This window comes from Drosophila biarmipes, chromosome 3R (genome assembly GCF_025231255.1).
Source record: "Drosophila biarmipes strain raj3 chromosome 3R, RU_DBia_V1.1, whole genome shotgun sequence".
NCBI lineage: Eukaryota > Metazoa > Arthropoda > Insecta > Diptera > Drosophilidae > Drosophila > Drosophila biarmipes.
Window position 1 is genome coordinate 26,182,655 of NC_066616.1, and position 19,441 is coordinate 26,202,095.

Sequence of the window (19,441 nt, forward strand, 5' to 3'; positions counted from 1 at the left end):
GCTGTTTGCTTTGTGAAAACGCCGCCAAACGATAAAAATCAGCAACAAATCAGCTTAAAAGTGGCTCAAAAGCGCCTCTCATTTACGGCCGCACCACATGGGAATATGCAAATTTGTTGAGGCTAAATAGTTTTAGCGTCGACTGCAACACGTTCAAGTGATTGGAGGCTACTTTGGCCACTGGCAAATTGTTTGCCTTTTGCCGTTTTATGTGCCATTGCCACGCCCACGTCGTCGGCAAGTGGGCGTAAGTGAGTGGCTTTATAGGCACATATGCCTGTGTGTGTCTCGGCCTGCCATGCTTAATTATTGTAAGTCAACACTTGACTGCCGAGTGATTTATAAACGCTGTTATTTCCCCTGTTTATGCTGGCCCCGAACAATGTTGAAAGACAAGGTCGACTTGTTCTCAGACACTCCATTTTGCCCACAGCATACCTGTGGCCAACGCTGCGTATACGCAATGTGCGGAAAATTCAAGTAAATCACACAGGCTAGAACATTTATTTGCGGCGACGAACAACAAATGGAATCGAGCATAATTATAAACAAAGTTTGGCTAAGGAATATAAACTGACAAAGGGGGGTGGGCAGGGATGCAGAGGGGCGTGGCAGGCATTGCGGCAAATGGCAAGGGCAGGGAGGGTGAAAAGGGGGCTGGGAAGACTTTAACTTCTTGGCAACAAACAGCAAACCGCAAATAGCAAAAACAAACAGAGAGTCAGACAAAACGGGAGGGGGGGAGTCCATGTTTAGCAAGCCAAAATCAGAGCCAAGTTGCAAGGTTGTCCAAAAGACAACAGCAGCGGTAACAACAACAACACTTTTGCTGTATTTAAATGGATTTTGGCAACCAGAGTTAGACAAACCCGCAAAGTGCAACAAAAACAAGAGCAACAACAACAGATGCAGATACAAATACAGATACGGATACAGAAACAGAACACCCACAGCATCGGAATCAGCATCAGAAACCAACTTGCAGAAAGGATAACACTGGGAAATTTAATTAAAAGAATGGCAATTTAAACTGAATGGAATGCAGTACCGATTTTGTAACAGCAAAGTAATTTTGACCTAAGAAGTTTTGATTATTTTTTTATTTCGTAAAGAGTTTAATTTAATTTAAAATGTAAAATAAATGCCTTCGAAAGAAACTAAAGGCATGTCCAAAATAAATTCAAAAGATACCTTTACTAATTCCCATTTCTCCCAGTGCACTGCTATAATGTCGCTTGCGTGTGTTAGCCAAAGTTTGCATTTGGAGTTGAGAGTTGGCCGCCGGAGTTGGAGTTGCAATTGCAGTTGAAGTTGCCAAAATACTAAATGTCTATCCGCAATGCCCACAAGCGCACACACAAGCCAAATCCACGTTCCCAGACAGAGCCGGGGATAAAGATATATAGATAGAGATAGGGGAAATGGGAAAATTCGGAGACTCAACTCGTGTAAGAATGAATAAAAACTTCAGCATCTTTTCCCCCACTTGCCTTAAGTTAATTTACACACTTTCTTGAGCATTTTATAATTGCATTTCAATTGCCATTAGCGGGAAAGCCTTTCAACCCCGACACCAGTCAACAGCCTTTTCCTAATTAGGCGGCTTCTTGGCCGGCTGCCCTTTTCCGCCCGCCGACTCATTATTGCCTTCAATTAGCCGGCCGCTTACTGCATAAAAATTAATTTAAATTGCTATTTAACTGACCATGCTGAGGCCTCTCCCCTCAGTCCCAACCACCTTGGCTTTGCTTCTTTTTGGCCCTGCGAATATTTGTTGTTTTTCCGGCTGGGTTTGAGGATTTGTGAGGCAGAAGTTTTCCTAATTAATTTGTGAAAACGTCTGAGATGCTACGGTGGACAAGTGCAAGCTGCTCTTGTCGGTGTTTCTTATCCCTCTCCAGATGCACTTGAATTTTCATCAGGTTTAACAGATTTTCCCCCGCCTCCAGAGGTGCCCTGCTAGAAAATATCCGTGACATGTTGCAAACTTGTATCGCTATTTTTATAAAACCAAATTCAAAACACACAAGGACGGAGTTTGCAGTAGATTACACCAGGAACAACAAAAAGAAGGTAGATGGCAATGATAGAACACGTTTTAATTTCGAACACAACACGTCAGCTGGAAGCGCATAAGGTTGAGGGGTAGAAAAAATCTGTACCTGTGAAAAATTTAAACTTCATTGTTGGGGAAGGTGTGTGCTAATAGTTAGGAGAGCAGGTTTAAAACAAGCTTTAGAAGAAAAGGTTTGGCATAAACTCATAGATAAAATATTAGGTAACATTAGTATATATGATATTAATATGATTGAGGAAATATATATATTTTACTAAAATACCTAGATCTTAATATATAATATATATAATAATTTATATACAAAACCTAGTACTAAAAGAATAAAATACCTTCGGTCTTAATAGTCGCAATGTTATAACTTTCCCCTAAATAATTTTACATTCCTGAAAGCTAATGATGCCGAGGCTTTAAAGACCCGCAACAAAGTAACTTTACCTGCTCAGCACGAAAATACAGCCGAAAAAGAGCGAAAATAAACAGAGCAGGTGGGAATTTAACCCAGTTGCACACATTCACATCGCTCAAAAGTAACGCTTGCCACCTCAACTCAAACATTTTCGCCTAGGTGTTAAAAATAAAAAGCTGTCAGTGCTGGGGACTCATTTAGTCCCTGCAGCACACATGTAAGTTTTTTGGGAGGGCGGAGGTTCGGGTTGCCTGACTCACCAGTAATGTTGGCCCCCCTCACAAGCCCCTAATCCGCCCCTGGAATCAGTCCGCCCTTTATTTGCCAACCCAACCCCCCTTGCCGCCAACAAGAGTCACGTCCCTGGCGTTGTCATAATGAATTCAGCGTTTATGGCGCTTATTCCATTTGGTTTCATTATCAGTATGTACCTGTGACCCCCCGCGGCCACCGCCTCTGTAATGTCATGTGCGTGGGCAGAGGGGGTGGTACGGTGTCATGAACTTTTTGGCCAGCGGGGGGAGGTAGAGGGGGCTGGGGGACACAAAGCGCATTACAAACATTTGAAGTTGAAAATTGAGGCTGAAGGTTGTATTTGTGTTTTTGCTGGGACAACGTGACAGTTTCAACTTAATTACGTAATCATAGGAAATTGGTTTTTGTGAACTAGCAATCATCTAACCATTCTCTATCCACTTTGTCACTCTTGCAGGTTCGCACGCTTTTTGTCAGCGGCTTGCCCATGGATGCTAAGCCTCGCGAGCTTTACTTGTTATTCAGAGCCTATGAGGTGAGTTATTTTTTTAGATACCAAAAACGAAACCATTTTAAAATGTTTTATTTCCTTAAAAACAGGGCTATGAAGGATCTCTTTTGAAAGTAACTAGCAAAAATGGCAAAACTGCATCGGTAAGTAAAGCGTTTTTGCTTTTCAAACTTACATTTTTATTTTATTTTCTAATGTTATTAATAATTGATTTAAAAATACATTTCCACAGCCCGTTGGCTTTGTGACATTCCATACAAGAGCTGGAGCAGAGGCAGCTAAACAAGATCTGCAGGTAACTATCAGAACAAAATGTATCTCTAATCGAAAGAACACCAACATGATTTATCAAAATTTTTTTGTGCAATACGACAAAAGAAAATCCCGAAAAATATATTCTCAGCGACGGCAAAAAGATATTTACACATTAAATATAAGATTTGTAAAGCACCCATAAAAAGAGTACTGAAACTACAAAATATCAAAATACTTGTATACTCGTATTGCCTGGCTTAAATACCGATAGGCCCCCGACGCCGCAGCTCAAAAATAGAGCCTCAAGCTCCTTTTGCATCACTCGAAAATCACAGAAAAAAAAACAAACAATAGCAAACAAAACGAACAAACAAACAAACAACAAGAATCCACAATAACACGTGCTTGCATTTGAAAAGAAATGAATCTTTCAAATTTCACCCAAACGCATTAAGTGTTTCCCTCTCTGTCTAGCCTTCGCTGTCCCGCTCTCTCTATAAATCTCTATATCTCTCTGTCGTTCTATATATCTCTGTATCTCTCTCTAACTTCTCATTGAGTTGTCTTATTGTTTTTGGTATCTGCATCCCCCCTTTTATTTGCTCATTCTACGAAACTCTTTGACACGCAGAGAACACAGATACACACGTAAACTGGTACACTCATCACACCCACACACACTCACACACACACCCTCATCTCTGGCAAAAATCTGCAAAATGGCAAAAGCAAAAAGCACCAACAAACAGAAAAGCAACCAAATGAAAGCAACGTCTCAAGCCTGTGGTGCATGTCCCCCCCTGCCACGCCCCCTAAAAGCCACTTTGCCCCCTGGAAGAGCACTCTAAAATTCCTAGAACTGACTAGTAATGATCCGCAGAGGTTTTGGCAACCCAGTTTTAATGAATTCTTAAAAAAACGCTCAAATTTTTAAAGAAAGAATACAAACGCAGACTGATCTAATAATATTATGAAAAATGATTATTAATTATTCCTTGATAAAAATAATTTACAAAACAAGAAACAATTTTTTTCTTACTTAAACAAGACAATAACCTATCGTACAATGAGATATATATCTTTTTGTTGTTTACTATATAAAAAATTAAATTTTTAGACCAACTTGATCTTTTGAAATTTTCCATTGCTTGCATTAAAAATAAACCGCTGCCTAGACCCCCATAAATAGTCACCAAGCTGCCACGAACCCTACCCAAAACTCAGATTACAGAGCAGGCACCTTGCAATACAACATCTACGTTGAATGTTCCCCGTCCCCAGAACCTCAAGCAATAGATTTAAAAAATAAAAGTTACCACGTTTTTTTTTTCAAACGTTACTTTCACGCGACATTCAAAATTATTTTTGGCGAATTGTTGCAAAAGAAATACTTGAAAAATCCCCCTCCGAAACTTTTGAACTTTGCTGAAAGAATAAATTACATGAAAAAAAGAGAAAAACTAGAAAATACAAACCGCTGTATTTTGATCTGATCATTTACAGCAGGGTGTACGCTTCGATCCCGATATGCCCCAAACAATTCGCTTGGAATTCGCCAAGAGTAACACGAAAGTGAGCAAACCCAAACCACAGCCCAATACAGCGACAACAGCCTCACATCCTGCATTGATGCACCCACTCACTGGACGTAAGTAAAAAATAAAAAACCAAACCAAAAAAAAAAAATCAAAAGAAAAACCAAATACCAAAATGAGAACTCGGCAGCTGCTAATTTCTTGAGTTTTATTTCGTTTTCCTTTTGTGTATGTAGTTGATATTTATGAAAAACCGATAATATGTTTAAGGGTACAAGAAATCCGAACCGAAGGCGTACTCGAGCACCTCCTAACTATCGACAAAAACCACACAGAAACACACCGAACACTCACACACTTACACACCGATCTATCTATCCAAAAAGCAGTTGAAAATGTTAAATATACAATTGAAAAAAAAAAAACAAAAACTTGCTTCAAGTGCACACAACTTTATAAATACATATGACTATCAGCAAATACGTATCGTAAATACTTTTGTATGCTAAATCTACCATATGAAATTGTTATCTCTGCATACCTCGAGTCGCTACTGAGTTATATATATATATTCCCAACTAGGTTACAGCAACAATAACTACAACTTCTATATATAATGTACCGCACATTAAGCACTTGTAACACTTTGTGCAATTCACACACACGCTCAGAAACACAAGACCATACACGCCTACAAAAAAGAAACAGAAGTAAATAAGCTAGAGATCTAAAAAGTATAGAATTCCTAAAGAATAAAAATATATATTTTCACATATTAAAGAAAGAATAGTATTTAAACAGGAATTTCCTAAATTTTGGGAAGATTAAAGAGCATCTCTAAAAACAAAAGACTGAGACAACGAACTTTAAACATATGAACCAATTTCTTAATATCTATTTTTTGTTTCGTTTTGGAAACCGTTCTTGTTTTTACCATTTAGATTTTTGTCAACTAAAACCTGTGTTTAATACTCAAATAGTACCCCACTTAGGTGAGCCGCCATCTGATTTACCCTACTATCTCTCTTCTCGACTCGCAGATCTGGGCGGTCCCTTCTTTCCGGGCGGACCGGAGCTTTGGCATCATCCGCTAGCCTACTCGGCAGCCGCCGCCGCTGAGTTGCCCGGAGCAGCTGCCCTGCAGCATGCAACGCTAGTGCATCCGGCCCTGCATCCGCAGGTGCCAGTGCGCTCCTATCTCTGACTAAATACAGACAAAGTAATGGAGCAGCCTATGCATCAAGTAAGTGGATCTTGGCTTTATGTAGCACGGTTGCCTCGGGGAAATAACTATGAGTTATAAGGTCGAAGGTGTTGAAAGACATCTGGTAATTGAGGAACACTTAAAAATTAATGTTATTTTGTATAATACCAAATTTGGGAGAATTATTGACTATACACTTTTGTATAGTTTGGTTTTTTTAAAGGGTCGTATGAGTAATATTATTAACACAACTCAATTAAATGACATTTGAAATTAATATATTGGCTCCAAATTATTTTTATGAACTACAACTTGATTAACTAGTTTTGAAACTCTTCACTTTTATATGAAATGATAAATGTGCAATAAAAAATTTAACCGTGGAGTTTTTAGTTTTAAATAAAAGGGCAATTGTGAAATTTTTATCCAAGGAAATATGAAGTGTTATTGAATAATACTCTCCCTTTCAGACTCAAATGACCATGCCGCCACATCATCAGACAACTGCTATTCATCCCGGAGCTGCGATGGCTCACATGGCTGCTGCTGCGGCGGCCGCTGCTGCCGGCGGGGGCGGTGGAGCTGCCGCCGCCGCTGCGGTGCCGCAAAGTGCCGCTACGACGGCAGCTGCCACAGCCGCTGCGGCCGCTGCTGCCTCGCACCACCACTATCTGTCGAGTCCGGCGCTGGCCAGTCCGGCTGGGTCCACCAACAACGCCAGCCACCCGGCCAATCCGCAGATCGCGGCCAATGCGCCCTGCTCCACGCTGTTCGTGGCCAACCTGGGGCAATTCGTCTCCGAGCACGAGCTGAAGGAGGTGTTCTCTAGGTAATTTCCACTTTCACACAACTGACTGCAGTCAGGACCTTTCGTTTTTTTTCGAGACACAATGAACAAATTGCACACTGAAATCAGCACAGGAGTAACCAGTAACCAGCCACAGTAAAAACCACCCGATAACGATCACGATCACACATTGCCACCATGTAACAACCACAACCACTCTCTTGATGGCACCTTGTGAACTCTTCTAACCGAATACTAACCGAAAACTTTTGCGTTCTCTTCCTTGGTTCGTTTGTTGCCCACCATCCCACCCGATCACTCTTCTTGTATGATACATGATAACCGACATCAATATATATATATATATCTAACAACCAATTAAATATATATACCCAACTATGATATAAACTATGCACAGTATGCCTGGCTTTTGTCGCCTACGAATGCACACAAAAGGTATGCACCCAATCACAACTTCTATGCCTATGACTTTGTCTTCAACTCTGACCTCAACAAAACCAACTTCAACTTCCTACTCCACAACAACTGCCACTGATCCTGCAGCCATGGTAGCAGCAACTGGCTCAAGCTGCTCCACCAGTAGCAGCAACAGCAACAACAACCACAGCAACAACAATGGCAGCGGGGGCAGCAGCAACAACCACATCGCTGCGGTGCAGCAACATCCGGTGGCATTCATCGAGTTCAAGGACCCACCGACCGCAGCCCAGGCCATGCAGCAGCTGCAGGGTAAATATCTGCTCAGCTCGGATCGCGGTTCCATCCGCATCGAGTTTGCGCGCAGCAAGATGATCAACGAGGTGTCCCTGATGAACAGCACCAAGGCACCGCCACCACCACCGCCGTTGAGTGTTGCTGCCGCAGTGGCACCAGCACCACCGGCACCACCGCCACCCATGTACATCCTGAGCGGCGGCGGTGGGGTCGAGCACTTGCTGGTGCCGGCACCACCGCAGCAGCAGCAGCAGCAGCAGCAACTCCAGATGCAGCAACTGCAACAGCAACTGCAACTGCAGCAGCAACACCAGCACATGCAGCAGCAACACCATCAGCAGCAGCAACTCCAGCTGACCGTGGCAGCACCCTGCACCACTGCAAGCACCACCACCAACAGCACCACCACTAGCGTTGTTGTTAACTCACTACAGCACCACCAACTTCATCATCCAAATCAGCACCACCAAAATCATCTCTTTAGAGACGTATGTATTATTCTGGGTGAACCAAATGAACCAAGTTTCTTCTAAGTCTGTGTAGCGTAGTCTAACCCTAGATTGAGAGCCCCACCACCACTGTCATTAGTTGATCCACATCCGCTGAATTGCACACACACACACACACACAGTTATACCCTTTACCCCATAAATATTAGAATAAGCCATTCAATCCGCAAAAAGGTTTGGCCCGGCCCTAAAAATCCCTCATATGCATGACCCCAAAAACGTAAACAAAATAAAAGGACCCAAGCCCATTAAGTATTTATAAAATTTTGCAAATTGTTATTGTTAAGCTTGCTCGTTTACTTTGCATGCTACCTCCTCCACCACCAACACCACAACAACAGCAGCAACATCAGCGGCAAGCAACAGCCCAGCGGCAATCAGCAACAACAAGTAAGAACCTACCTAAGGGATGCTCCGTGGCACTCGCACACACCTAAAACCCAACAATTGGAGCCGCATTTAAATACAAATTATGGCGCACAAAAAGTTAGCAGGCCAACAGCATTTATGGCTCGCAGAGAAAGTAGGGGGAAAGCTAGTACTGCTGGGACTTCCTCATAGACATCCGTTTTCCAAATGCCAGCTTCCGCTGGGCGACTGCACCCAACCACCGACTTAAGCACCACTATATCTCCTGCCCTCGGCCACCACCTCATGTGTGTGTGAGGCGTGACTCACGTATTTCAAATGCCAAAAGACCACATAAATTTATTTTTTCAATTTGCTGCAAGGAAAGGCAACAGCAGCAAAAGCAGCAGCCACTTTATAAAAAATGCAAAAATTAAACGCAGCATGCCACACCCATATTGCCATACACATAGCCACTTGAATGCCCCACCAGCTTAACCACTGCAGCAACAACGCTAAGCGTTCGAGCTTTAAACCATTTTTGTCCAGGGCATGAAGTTTTCTTAACTTGTTTGCTTGACAAGCCATTTACATATTGAGGGGTGAGCCCGTTCCGTTAATAATTGAATTGAAAATTGGAAAAATGTCGCCTTAGAGAAAATGCAATTTTAATAAATCATAGCAAAGAAATACTAAAATGCATTTTAATACTTTCAATTCCCTATTAAAAAATATTTTTAAATAAATTGTTTATAATATTTTTTAAGAATAATAATTTATTAGTCTCCTCCCATTCCTTTTTTATAAAACTGATTTTGAAGTAGTTTTAAACAAATATTAAATCCACGCATGGGTACTCGTAGTCACTAAGTTAGCCAGCATGTTTAGCCACTCCGCACCACCCAACCCTGTAGCTAAACCACCCATACTGACAAAAACTAACTAGTGCTTTCGCTTTGACAATTATTTTCAGAGGAGCGGGTATGGAATCACGGCATGATTTGCTCGCTAAGAAGCTAGAGCGCGATATGCAGCAGCAGCAGACGCAAGTGCACCACCAGCAGGCACAGCAGCAGCAGCATCACTACCCCCACAGCCACCAGACAGCGCACCACCAGCACCACCAACAGCAGCAGCAGCAGCAGCAGCAACAGCAACAACAGCAGCAGGCACAGCAGCAACACCTGAGCCACCACCACCACCACCATCACCATCATCAGCAGCACCATCAGCAGCAGCAGTTCTTGATGACGCCGACAGCAACCTGACCCGGTGGCAACCTGAGCCACCACTACGCGAGCACCACGCAGCACCACCAGCTCCACCACCAACAGCAGCAGCAGCAGCAGCAGTTGCAGCCGCACCACATCTATTCATATGTGCTGCCGGCGGTCAGTCACATAGCAGCCTGATGGAACCACATTTGAGTTTGAAGATCGAGGGCAAACAGAGCTCCGCATGCAACGGATTCATGCGAGGAGGCAAACCTTTAGTTCTAGATATAACAAAAAAAAACTATTTAAAAAATGCAAAAAAAAAAACAAAAAACAAAGTGGAAAAAATGCAAAAAGAAGTTAATTTATGTGTGACAGCAGAGGAGGATGACCCCGTATAACCCAGTTTAGTGAAATTTTTCGACAGGCAACAAAAATGAATTGTAGTGGAAACCAAAAACGGGATAAACTTGTAGTAAAATATACAATTTACGATAGATCGGAAGCTGAGCGAACTACTTAACTAAGTTAGTTGCAATACAGCCGATATGCCCCTATAAACGAATACACATATATAATAAACCATATATATAGCATGCTGATCAAGAATTTGTTAGTTATTTTACACCTTTACAATGTTGCTTTTTTTTAGCTTGATCAATTGATTTTGTTCCACAGTTTTTGTTTGAAGAAAAGTTGATGTTTCCTTTTATCGTTAAAGCTCCCTCATCCATCCCCGAACCTAACCGACTTTCAACAAATGGAATTGAGACATGAAATTAGTATTATTTGTATAGTTTCGATCCTTTTTTCGTCGATATATCAAGCAGTGTAAGGGATTAAAAATTTAAACAAAGTATGAGGATGAAGAAAAGTATATAATTATAGCTTAACCGAATGTGCCCTTTAAATAGCTCTCTTTCTAGAATTATGAAGAATAATATGAAACAAAACCAAAACAATTTAAATATATGCATTAATGTAATAATTGTAAAACTAGTAAGGTAATTTTCAAAATGTTACTCAACAAGAAGATTCTACAAAACAACCACAACGAGTAGTCGACGTCATCGTATAAATTTAAATTTATATTGAGGAATACTGAAAGCTGGTTTCGAAATTTATTTGTTAAAACGTAAGAATAACAACATTTAGATGTGAATTTCAAATTTACCCGATACCCGATACCAGATACGACCTATCGACGACTTGGTACGAACGTGGCAGGTGCGCTGTAGTGAAGCAAAGACTCGAAAACGAAAAACGATTTTCAACAAACCAGAAAAGCTGAAACGGAACTTTAAAAGAAACTGGCACAGGACACTCTAAACTTTCCGCCCAGAGAAAACTATCTTTTTCTTTCGCCACTTTTGTTGAGCATTTTCTGCGTTTCCCCCACAAAGACTTGACTAACTTTACTAGAGGGCCCCCAAACCGAAAGGACTCCATCTAAATATTGAGAAACTATTCCTAACTAACTTTCGAAATGCTAGAACAATCAAATCACATTTCTTGCTAAACCAACGACCGATTTAGTGGGGGGGGGACCTTGATTGGGATCGTATGGGATCTGATGAGGAGGGATCGGAAACAGCGGGTGGGTGGGGAGAGTGTAGACGAGGGGACAGCAAACAAGGACGAGTAAATGAAATCAATTTCATATCATCTAACGTAGCAAGCATCTATCGAGTATGTAACTACGAAAAAAGGACAAAGACAAATTCAATTGTAACTAAACGCAAGAAACACAGCAGAAACCAACTACAATTAATTGTAAAACAATGTAAAGCTTAAAGGCTAACAACTATATATAGTTAATTACGAGAAACAGTTTATAAGCAAGCTTTTTACATAATAATTTTCCAATGTTTGTCGACACAGTTCGTTCAGCCTTGTTTAAACCAATTTAAGTATATAGAAGTACGGATAAAATCTTACAATTTTACCAAAGTTGTCCTTACTAATTTAACAAGTTATGTTAATTACTTCACACACAGTTTGTTAAACAAAAAACAGAAGAGACCCACGAGTAAATCAACTAATTTTAAATGTTTTTTTAAAGCTTAGTTTAGGCTAAATGTGACTAGACATACCAAAGGCATATTTGACAAAAAAAAAACACAATTGTTAAGGCAAAATATGAAAAAAGAATACTAATTGGTAATGTTTTAGCCCGTTTCTACACATTTTCTTTATATATTTACGTATTTTATTTCCTGTCTAACTTTAGTCGAATGTAAAATGCATATTCCGTCCAATTACATTTCGTGCTTTCCTCTTGCCCAAAAGTATCATCTCTTCGCCAGCATCGCGTTGGTTTGAAAAGCATCATCATTCGAAGTTAAGAACAGAGGTCTATTTATAAGTCTGTAATCCCAAAACACACACACACACTCACACGCTCACTACGAAGACAAGTAAATTAGTTAAAGTTTTAGTGTGTAAGCAAGAAAATGTTTAAAAGTACATAATATACTAATGCATATCATAAAATTGCGCCTTTCAAAACAATTAAGAAAAACGAAAACAACCAAGAAGCCCGATGAAGGAAAACAAAAATATTTACAACTACAAATAAGCATTATGACGAAACAAAAATTAATAGATGCTAAAGTATGAAACAGATATTTTCGAAATTAATTTTTAGCGCCTAAGTGAGGCCCACGCGCCCAGAAGTATGCAACAAAAGAAGCAATGGAAATACGCATAAGTGTGTGAGTGTGCATGTGTGTGTGTGCAGCTGGGAGAATCTTGTGCAATTTCCATCGAGGACAGAAGGAAAAGAGGGAAAACCAGCGCGGTGGCAAGGTTGTTCAGTCCCCACCCCCAGGAAACCATTTCGAGGCTTGATTTCCAGACATTCTTTAGTCTAAATTTCATAGCAGCATGCAAATATTAAACTAGAAAATTGGGAATATCTTAACAACACCAGAGGAAGCGAAAGAGGAAAAACCTAGCTCGTAAACGATAAACTAAAGAAAGCTAAAATGAATGAATGACAGAAAACCTAAACTAAACAATATGAATTATGGGAACATTATATGAATATATATACACACGCATATATTACAACATTTTTGAAACAAACGAAAACTAAATAATAGTTACAAAGAAGGAGAAAATAACAAATACATATCAGCAAACGGATAAAGAACAAAATAAGAAGAAACTTTTACAAGAAAAATTATTAAGGAAATATGAAACCGATATGTTTTGATGTGGTTTTTAAATTTTTAAACATTGTAAGCGTAAAAAGGCAGAGAAGCAGTTACCAAAAAAAAAAGGGGGAAGAAAGCATAACTGATTGAAAGCTTAGTAATAGATTAAATGCTAGCTATATGCTTACACGTAATGGCATATCTACATATGTGGCAGCAGTAATAGAAAGACAGTAAACAGTAACAGTAATGGTAAAACAGTAACAGTAAATACTACTATTATATTTATTGAGTTTGATTTAATTTGCACCTCGAAAATATGGTTTGATTCTTGGTTTACTTTAAGTTTCCTCCCAAATTGCCTTACGTTTGCCTAAAAAAATAAATTATAAACCATTCAATACTAATTTCTAAGTAATTTATATGTATATGTATTGTATACCTCTATTATAAACCCATAAATAAATTTACTTATATCATTTTTGTAGCCTTAACTTAGAACTTTTCAATTGACGGTATTAATTATGCATAATAAAACTTTATATATTTTGTTCGTTAAACAAATCATTTATTGTTTCATTTAAGCTCACAGACACATACACAGCCACACGCGATAAACCTTTGAAGAAACGAATTTTAAATTAGTGAAAATTTTTGCAAGAAAATTAAAACCAACTATACAATTACAAATATTATACTACACATTTGATCTCTCCCCACTTAAAGTTTTGAGTCATTCGCGGGAGAGCCAACTATAGAAGCATTATACTCAACCACAACTGGCTATGGACAGAGCAGAGAATTCGCTGTACATTTGTAATACATAAAGTATCTATAGGGAGTTAAGTAGGAAAGGAAATGATATTGAATATTGAAAATATCAAGGCAGAGGTATTGGAAAACCGGAGGAAGATGAAGATAACACAAGTCAAAACATATCAAACTCGTGCCCGATTAAAACTATATACACACATATATATATACACTATAAGTAAATGAAAAGCAGCCACAAATTATGCGCAGCGATTTTCAGCGGTCTAACAAGATGAAAATTATGAAATGACGATTATTAAACAAGAACCGAAAGTCTAACGGGAAAATGCAACTTTTATTTGCATAACTCAAAGTGTAGTCTACTTTTATGCGTAACAATACGAAAGTAACGATTAATATTAATTAAAATATGAAAACTACAACAAATGGCAAATACTTGTCTATTTTGAGGCTCATTTATTTAACATTTTTGCGAAACCAAAGTACGACTTTCTTTTTAAAAATCGAATCCATTTCTTTTGCTAATATTGTAAAAAATAAATTGATTTTTCAAAGCAAGTGAAAATGAACAACTTATAGCTAAATATTATTATAAAACTTACATAAAGCAGAAACAAAACTCGTATATATATGAAAATAAATATCAGCCTTGTTCTTTATATATATATATTTAAAAAAAAAACAAAAAAATGAGAAAACCATACAAAATATTAATAAATTATTAACTACTATAAAAAAAATGGATACAAAAACATAAAAAATATTTAGCGAAAATATTGTATTGTGAGTTTAAATGTATTGTTGCATACGAAACCAAAGAAACGACATAACAAATCGGTGCAGTTAAGTTAAATGTAAAACTACCATGGCAATACCAACCGATTGGCAGCGGCAGCTGATTGACAGGAACAGAACCGAAGGGTCAGAGGCGAACCGAAACAGAATGAAAGGTGAACCGTTTTTTCACAGACATCAACCAGCGATAAGAACTAAAACGAAATTGAACCCAATTAAAATTACCAGGCAGTTTATTTCAACTCAATAACAGCAGATGGGCCAGCCCGCAAGACAAATTATACAATTTGATAATGATAATATTTTCAAGCGATCACGATCGATGAGGCACAAACGATAGGCCCTGCAGCTATGTAGGAGGGAGGCAGAACAACAAATCGCAGTTTGCAGCAGGCGACAAATTATAATAATAATAATACGAATAATAAATAAAAACTTTAACAATTGTTTTGTGTAATTGTAAAGAACTGGAATTTGTTGTGGCGCAAGGGGACAAAATGGATCGCAGGGGTTTGTATTATGCGGTAACATGATTTCAGAATTCTGAATACATTTTAAAAATTTACTAAAATGAAATTCTTTAAGAACCATTTTTCTTAGTATTTATACATTTTGGTAACAAAAAATATGCCAAGAATATGCTAAATCTGTCAGATTCTTTTTGTTAGTGAGTAATTACCTCTTAATTTTTTGTTTTTTTTTTTAATTTTGAAACAAAAAAATTCGGTTTAGGTATAATTACAATTTTTCCTTATCGCTGTGCTCTGTGTTTCAATGATCTTTGGCAATAAGTTGCTAACCCCTCAGATGGCAGACAATGTGTCGATAAGCTGACCACAAAAAAACCCAGAACGGGTCACCTTCCATATTTAGTTTCAAGATAAAGAAGGCAAAACATTTAGACATGCAGCATTTATTTGTTTTAACCTTCTTACCTGGTGAAGAAATGGATAAGACAAAGATATTTTTTTTCGATTGAGACACCCTGTATGGAGGCAGCTGTTGATTGGCTTGGGTTCATTATCTCTCATTCAGTTGATTTGCGACCGAGCAACTTGAAGGTTGTGGCATGAGATCTCTGTGTTTTGTCTTGCTGGTCCTTTGGTTTTCATGCCAAAAGGAAGCTAGTGCTAAGGTGTCCTGCAAGGATGAGTCCGGAAACGATGTGGATTGGTATGTATTCACTAAGAATTTATGAAAGTATTTATATTAGCACTATTTAAAGTATCTGCTTGTACATATTGCCTTTTTAAAATTTGTTTAATTGATAATCTTGTTGATAAGCCATTAAACATTTGCAAATACACACTCATTTAAGTGGTATTGTGGCTACAATGAGTTTGATTGCAAAACGAGTAAAGCAAATATTTTAATAGTTGGCGTTGTTAAATAAAAAATTACAGATCTTTGTGAACTCTAAACATTCTGTATAAAAATCCGGTTACTATGGAAGCACTAGGAATTAAATAATAATATATATAATATATCTAATCTCCATACATTCAGGTGGCACCTTTACAAGCTGCCCAAACACTACCAGCGCAATGACTTGGGCAAGGACACCAGCGGTCTGAAGTATCTGTACGTGACAAGCCAGAGCTACGACACCTGGCAGATGTCCGGGAAGTTCATCAGTGACCCCCTGTCCCTGCCCGCCCAGACCCTGAATCCCCTGAACGCTGATCCCACCCACACTCTGCTGGCCGCCTACAACGATCAGCTGCCCAACGGAACGGTCTTCAGCACTGGGGGTCATGCCAAGGGAGTGGTGGCCAGTGATGGTGTGACTGCCATTTGGATTGTCCACTCGGTGCCCAAGTACCCCACCGTTCCCGATTACACCTATCCCACGAGCGGCGAGCAATTCGCCCAGAGTATGCTCTGCATCACGCTGAAGGCCGAGGATCTGGAGAAGGTCGGTCAGGTGCTGGTCTACAACGAACCGCACTTCTACTACGAAAGGAATCCGCTGGTCAGCCGGTCGGATGAACTATTCCCCAGCTTGGAGAGGGCCCTGCATGGCCAGTGGCGTACGGAATCGCCCTACCAAAAGGAGGTGGAGCTGCGCACTTTGGATGGCAAGAAGTTCCGATTGTTCGGCAAGAGTGGGCGTGCCAATGTGGAGCTGTATGCCGATGTGGTGGCCCCCGCCCTGGATGTCAGTCTGTTTGTGGAGGCGTGGCGCGATGGCACCGGCAATTTGCCCAACAGCTGCGATAAATCCGATAAGGTCCTCAATGTGGAGGCCATATCCAGTCCGGAGCTGTCTGTGGACTTCAGGACCACCCAAGATCATTCAAAGTGGGCTGTTTCTCGTCCCACAGGCCTTCTGATCTACCACTGGCGCGTTGGAGGTGGCGATTGGATTTGCGTGGGCGACATCAATCGCCAGCAGGGCCAGTTGCACCGAGGTGGAGGAACCGTTTGCCACAAGAGCTCGAGGGTATCCAACTTGTACCGCCAGCTTGTGGCCAATTTCGACAAGTGTGCCGAAGTGCAATAGGATTTCCTAATCCTTTTCATGGTTTCCTAATAAAATAATTTGTTGAAATACGACAAAATAAATGACTATTGCTTTCATTAATGATAGTTATTAGAATAAATATATTATAGCACAGGTTAATATTTGAGGAATCATATAAAATTAAAACTAAATTGTCTTTCAAATGATTTAAATTTTTTTAAACCAAGTATTAATTCACTCACAAAGTAGATGGCGCCATGAGGCGTTTCTAGCGCCACCTATGTCTCACTTTGCTTGTGTAATATTTAGTCGTATTAAAAAAAATACCAGAAAATTGAACATTTAGTGTGACCGTTTCAGCACATATCAGCTGTTTACAAAAACAAAACCAAGCGAAACAGCGAAAAATATCTGCAATTTTTCAAATCTAAATTAAAAAGGTTTACACAAGCACAGTGGAGAAAACAACATCGATTACGGGATGTTCTGCTGCCTACGCACCTGCCTAAATGGCGGACACATGAGGAAGCCCACGGCAGCAGCGAGTCGTCTCCGGGAGCCCGATGTTCACCTCGATGCAGCACATATGGGTAACTTAATATCATAAGGAGAAGTATTCCTAAGAAGGATTATTTTATTGTATACACTTACTTAACCTTTCTGGAACTTTTTTTCCCCTAAAGTCACTATGTTTTCACGTTTGGTATGCTTGTGCTCATTATAATTACCAACAATAAAGATAAAGACATTGAAAATTTCCATTAGAAGTAGATATTATCATGATAGGGCGATCAAAAGTTTTATGTAGATTCTAATCAGTTGGCTTCATTAAACTGACTAGTATTTTCTTCACCCTCGCAGGACCTGATGTAATCCTGCTGTCCCACCAGCTGCGGGTTACAGGCACCGGCGGCGTCTTGGCCACAGCTCCTTTGGTCCAATCGAAATCCTACTTCGAGGTGAAGATCCAGCAGGGAGGCAGTTGGTCCGTGGGCTTGGCAACCCGCCAAACGGATCTCAGTCGCAAGAGCGGTGGTGGGGATCGCGAGTCGTGGTGCCTGTGCTCCGACAACGCCACGCGCCACAATGACCAGGAGGAGTTCCGACCGGTGGTGCAGGCAGCCTGCACCACGCAGCCGTCGAGAACGACCAATGGGATCCTGAACAACAGTGCTGCCAAGGCGGCCGGACTCATTGCCATTGAGGATCTGCAGCAAGAGGACCTGCTGATGACCACCGGAGTGGCAGCCTCTGATGTGGGCATCGGTGATTCATTAGTAACATCACCACCGCGCGATTTTCCCGACGAGGGCGACATTGTGGGCGTGGCCTTCGATCATGTGGAGCTTAACTTCTATTTCAATGGAAAGAACCTGGAGGTTCCCTTCCGGAATGTGCGGGGCGCAGCATTATTTCCCGTAATCTATGGTAAGGATAATGTCTATTATAATAAATCAATTATTAAAATACCCTTTTCAGTTGGCAACGGCGCCATTTTGGACATTATCCTGGACAATTTTTCGCACGGTCCCCCACCTGGATTTGAGCGTATACTTCTGGAGCAGTCATTACTTTAGAAAGTCCTTAAAGAAGCCTTGAACAAATTAACAGCTTGAGAACAAAAAACATATAAGAGATAATGAAAATGCAGTGCGTTTTAGGACTATAGGACAATTTTTATTCCCAAAATATAAGCATTTATAGTAAGTTAACCAAAGAGCACTTAATTCGAAACATTCTAATTTATTTTAATGTAAGTCTTAAAAGACGTGCATTAAACATTGGGTCTATATTATAGAATCCACAAACATTTTATTAAATGTACCACTTAGCCATATATTCTCTCTCTAGTCAAAATAAAAAACTTTATGTGCAAGTCTTGTCCCCTAATAGTTAATGGGCACCCATATTGTTTACAAAATTTGGCTAATTTTCATCTTATAGTCGTAAACTGCACTGTGTTACTCATTTAGACAGCAAGTGTATAAACTTTGCAACCTCTCTAGTCCTTGTACTCCCCAAACCGAAATGTATTTCTTTTATTTTATTAAAATTTTGTAAATTATTCACGTAGCTTGACCTTGCGACTGCTTTTGTATTATACACAGACATATGTATCTCTATACAGATATGAATTTTTTTGTAGTATTTAGATCGCCACAAATCAATTCTGACTTCTAACGCATTCCAATTTACAATGGCAACGTACTCGAGCACGGAATTACCTAACTACTTTTAAGAAAATATCTGTATATCTAAAAAAATTGTATCTACGTGTATCTAACGCTTTGAAAACTGATTAATCCGCGCGCGGACAATAAATGAATGTTATGTACTTAAACTATCTGAGGGAATGTTTTTCTAGTTTAAGTAGATATGTGAGTCCGGCCTGCATAAATCTATGGGGTTTTCAG

General features: G+C 39.8%; 3 protein-coding genes across 3 annotated transcripts in view; all 3 read left to right on the forward strand.

Moving 5' to 3' along the window:
- Positions 1–15,007, forward strand: part of LOC108024313 (protein couch potato) — a gene marked incomplete at its 5' end in the record, with an annotated part of 52,755 nt that extends 37,748 nt beyond the window's left edge. Inside the window, 10 exon segments of the mRNA XM_050888608.1 lie at positions 3,196–3,273; positions 3,339–3,392; positions 3,482–3,544; positions 5,008–5,152; positions 6,080–6,282; positions 6,714–7,072; positions 7,449–7,486; positions 7,595–7,780; positions 8,616–8,664; positions 9,596–15,007. Of these exon segments, the coding sequence (XP_050744565.1) occupies positions 3,196–3,273; positions 3,339–3,392; positions 3,482–3,544; positions 5,008–5,152; positions 6,080–6,282; positions 6,714–7,072; positions 7,449–7,486; positions 7,595–7,780; positions 8,616–8,664; positions 9,596–9,890 (1,470 nt within the window).
- Positions 15,008–15,577: 570 nt separating this feature from the next.
- Positions 15,578–17,128, forward strand: LOC108024880 (plancitoxin-1). The gene is made up of 2 exons (XM_017095024.3): positions 15,578–15,736; positions 16,070–17,128. The coding sequence occupies exons 1-2, from the start codon at positions 15,633–15,635 to the stop codon at positions 17,064–17,066; spliced, it is 1,101 nt and encodes a 366-aa protein (XP_016950513.1). The 5' UTR covers positions 15,578–15,632; the 3' UTR covers positions 17,067–17,128.
- A 264-nt stretch (positions 17,129–17,392) lies between these two features.
- Positions 17,393–19,371, forward strand: LOC108024856 (SPRY domain-containing protein 7). Its single transcript, XM_017094998.3, has 3 exons — positions 17,393–17,617; positions 17,889–18,455; positions 18,507–19,371. Exons 1-3 carry the CDS (start codon positions 17,509–17,511, stop codon positions 18,602–18,604), a joined length of 774 nt encoding a protein of 257 aa, XP_016950487.1. The 5' UTR covers positions 17,393–17,508; the 3' UTR covers positions 18,605–19,371.
- Positions 19,372–19,441: the final 70 nt, after the last annotated feature.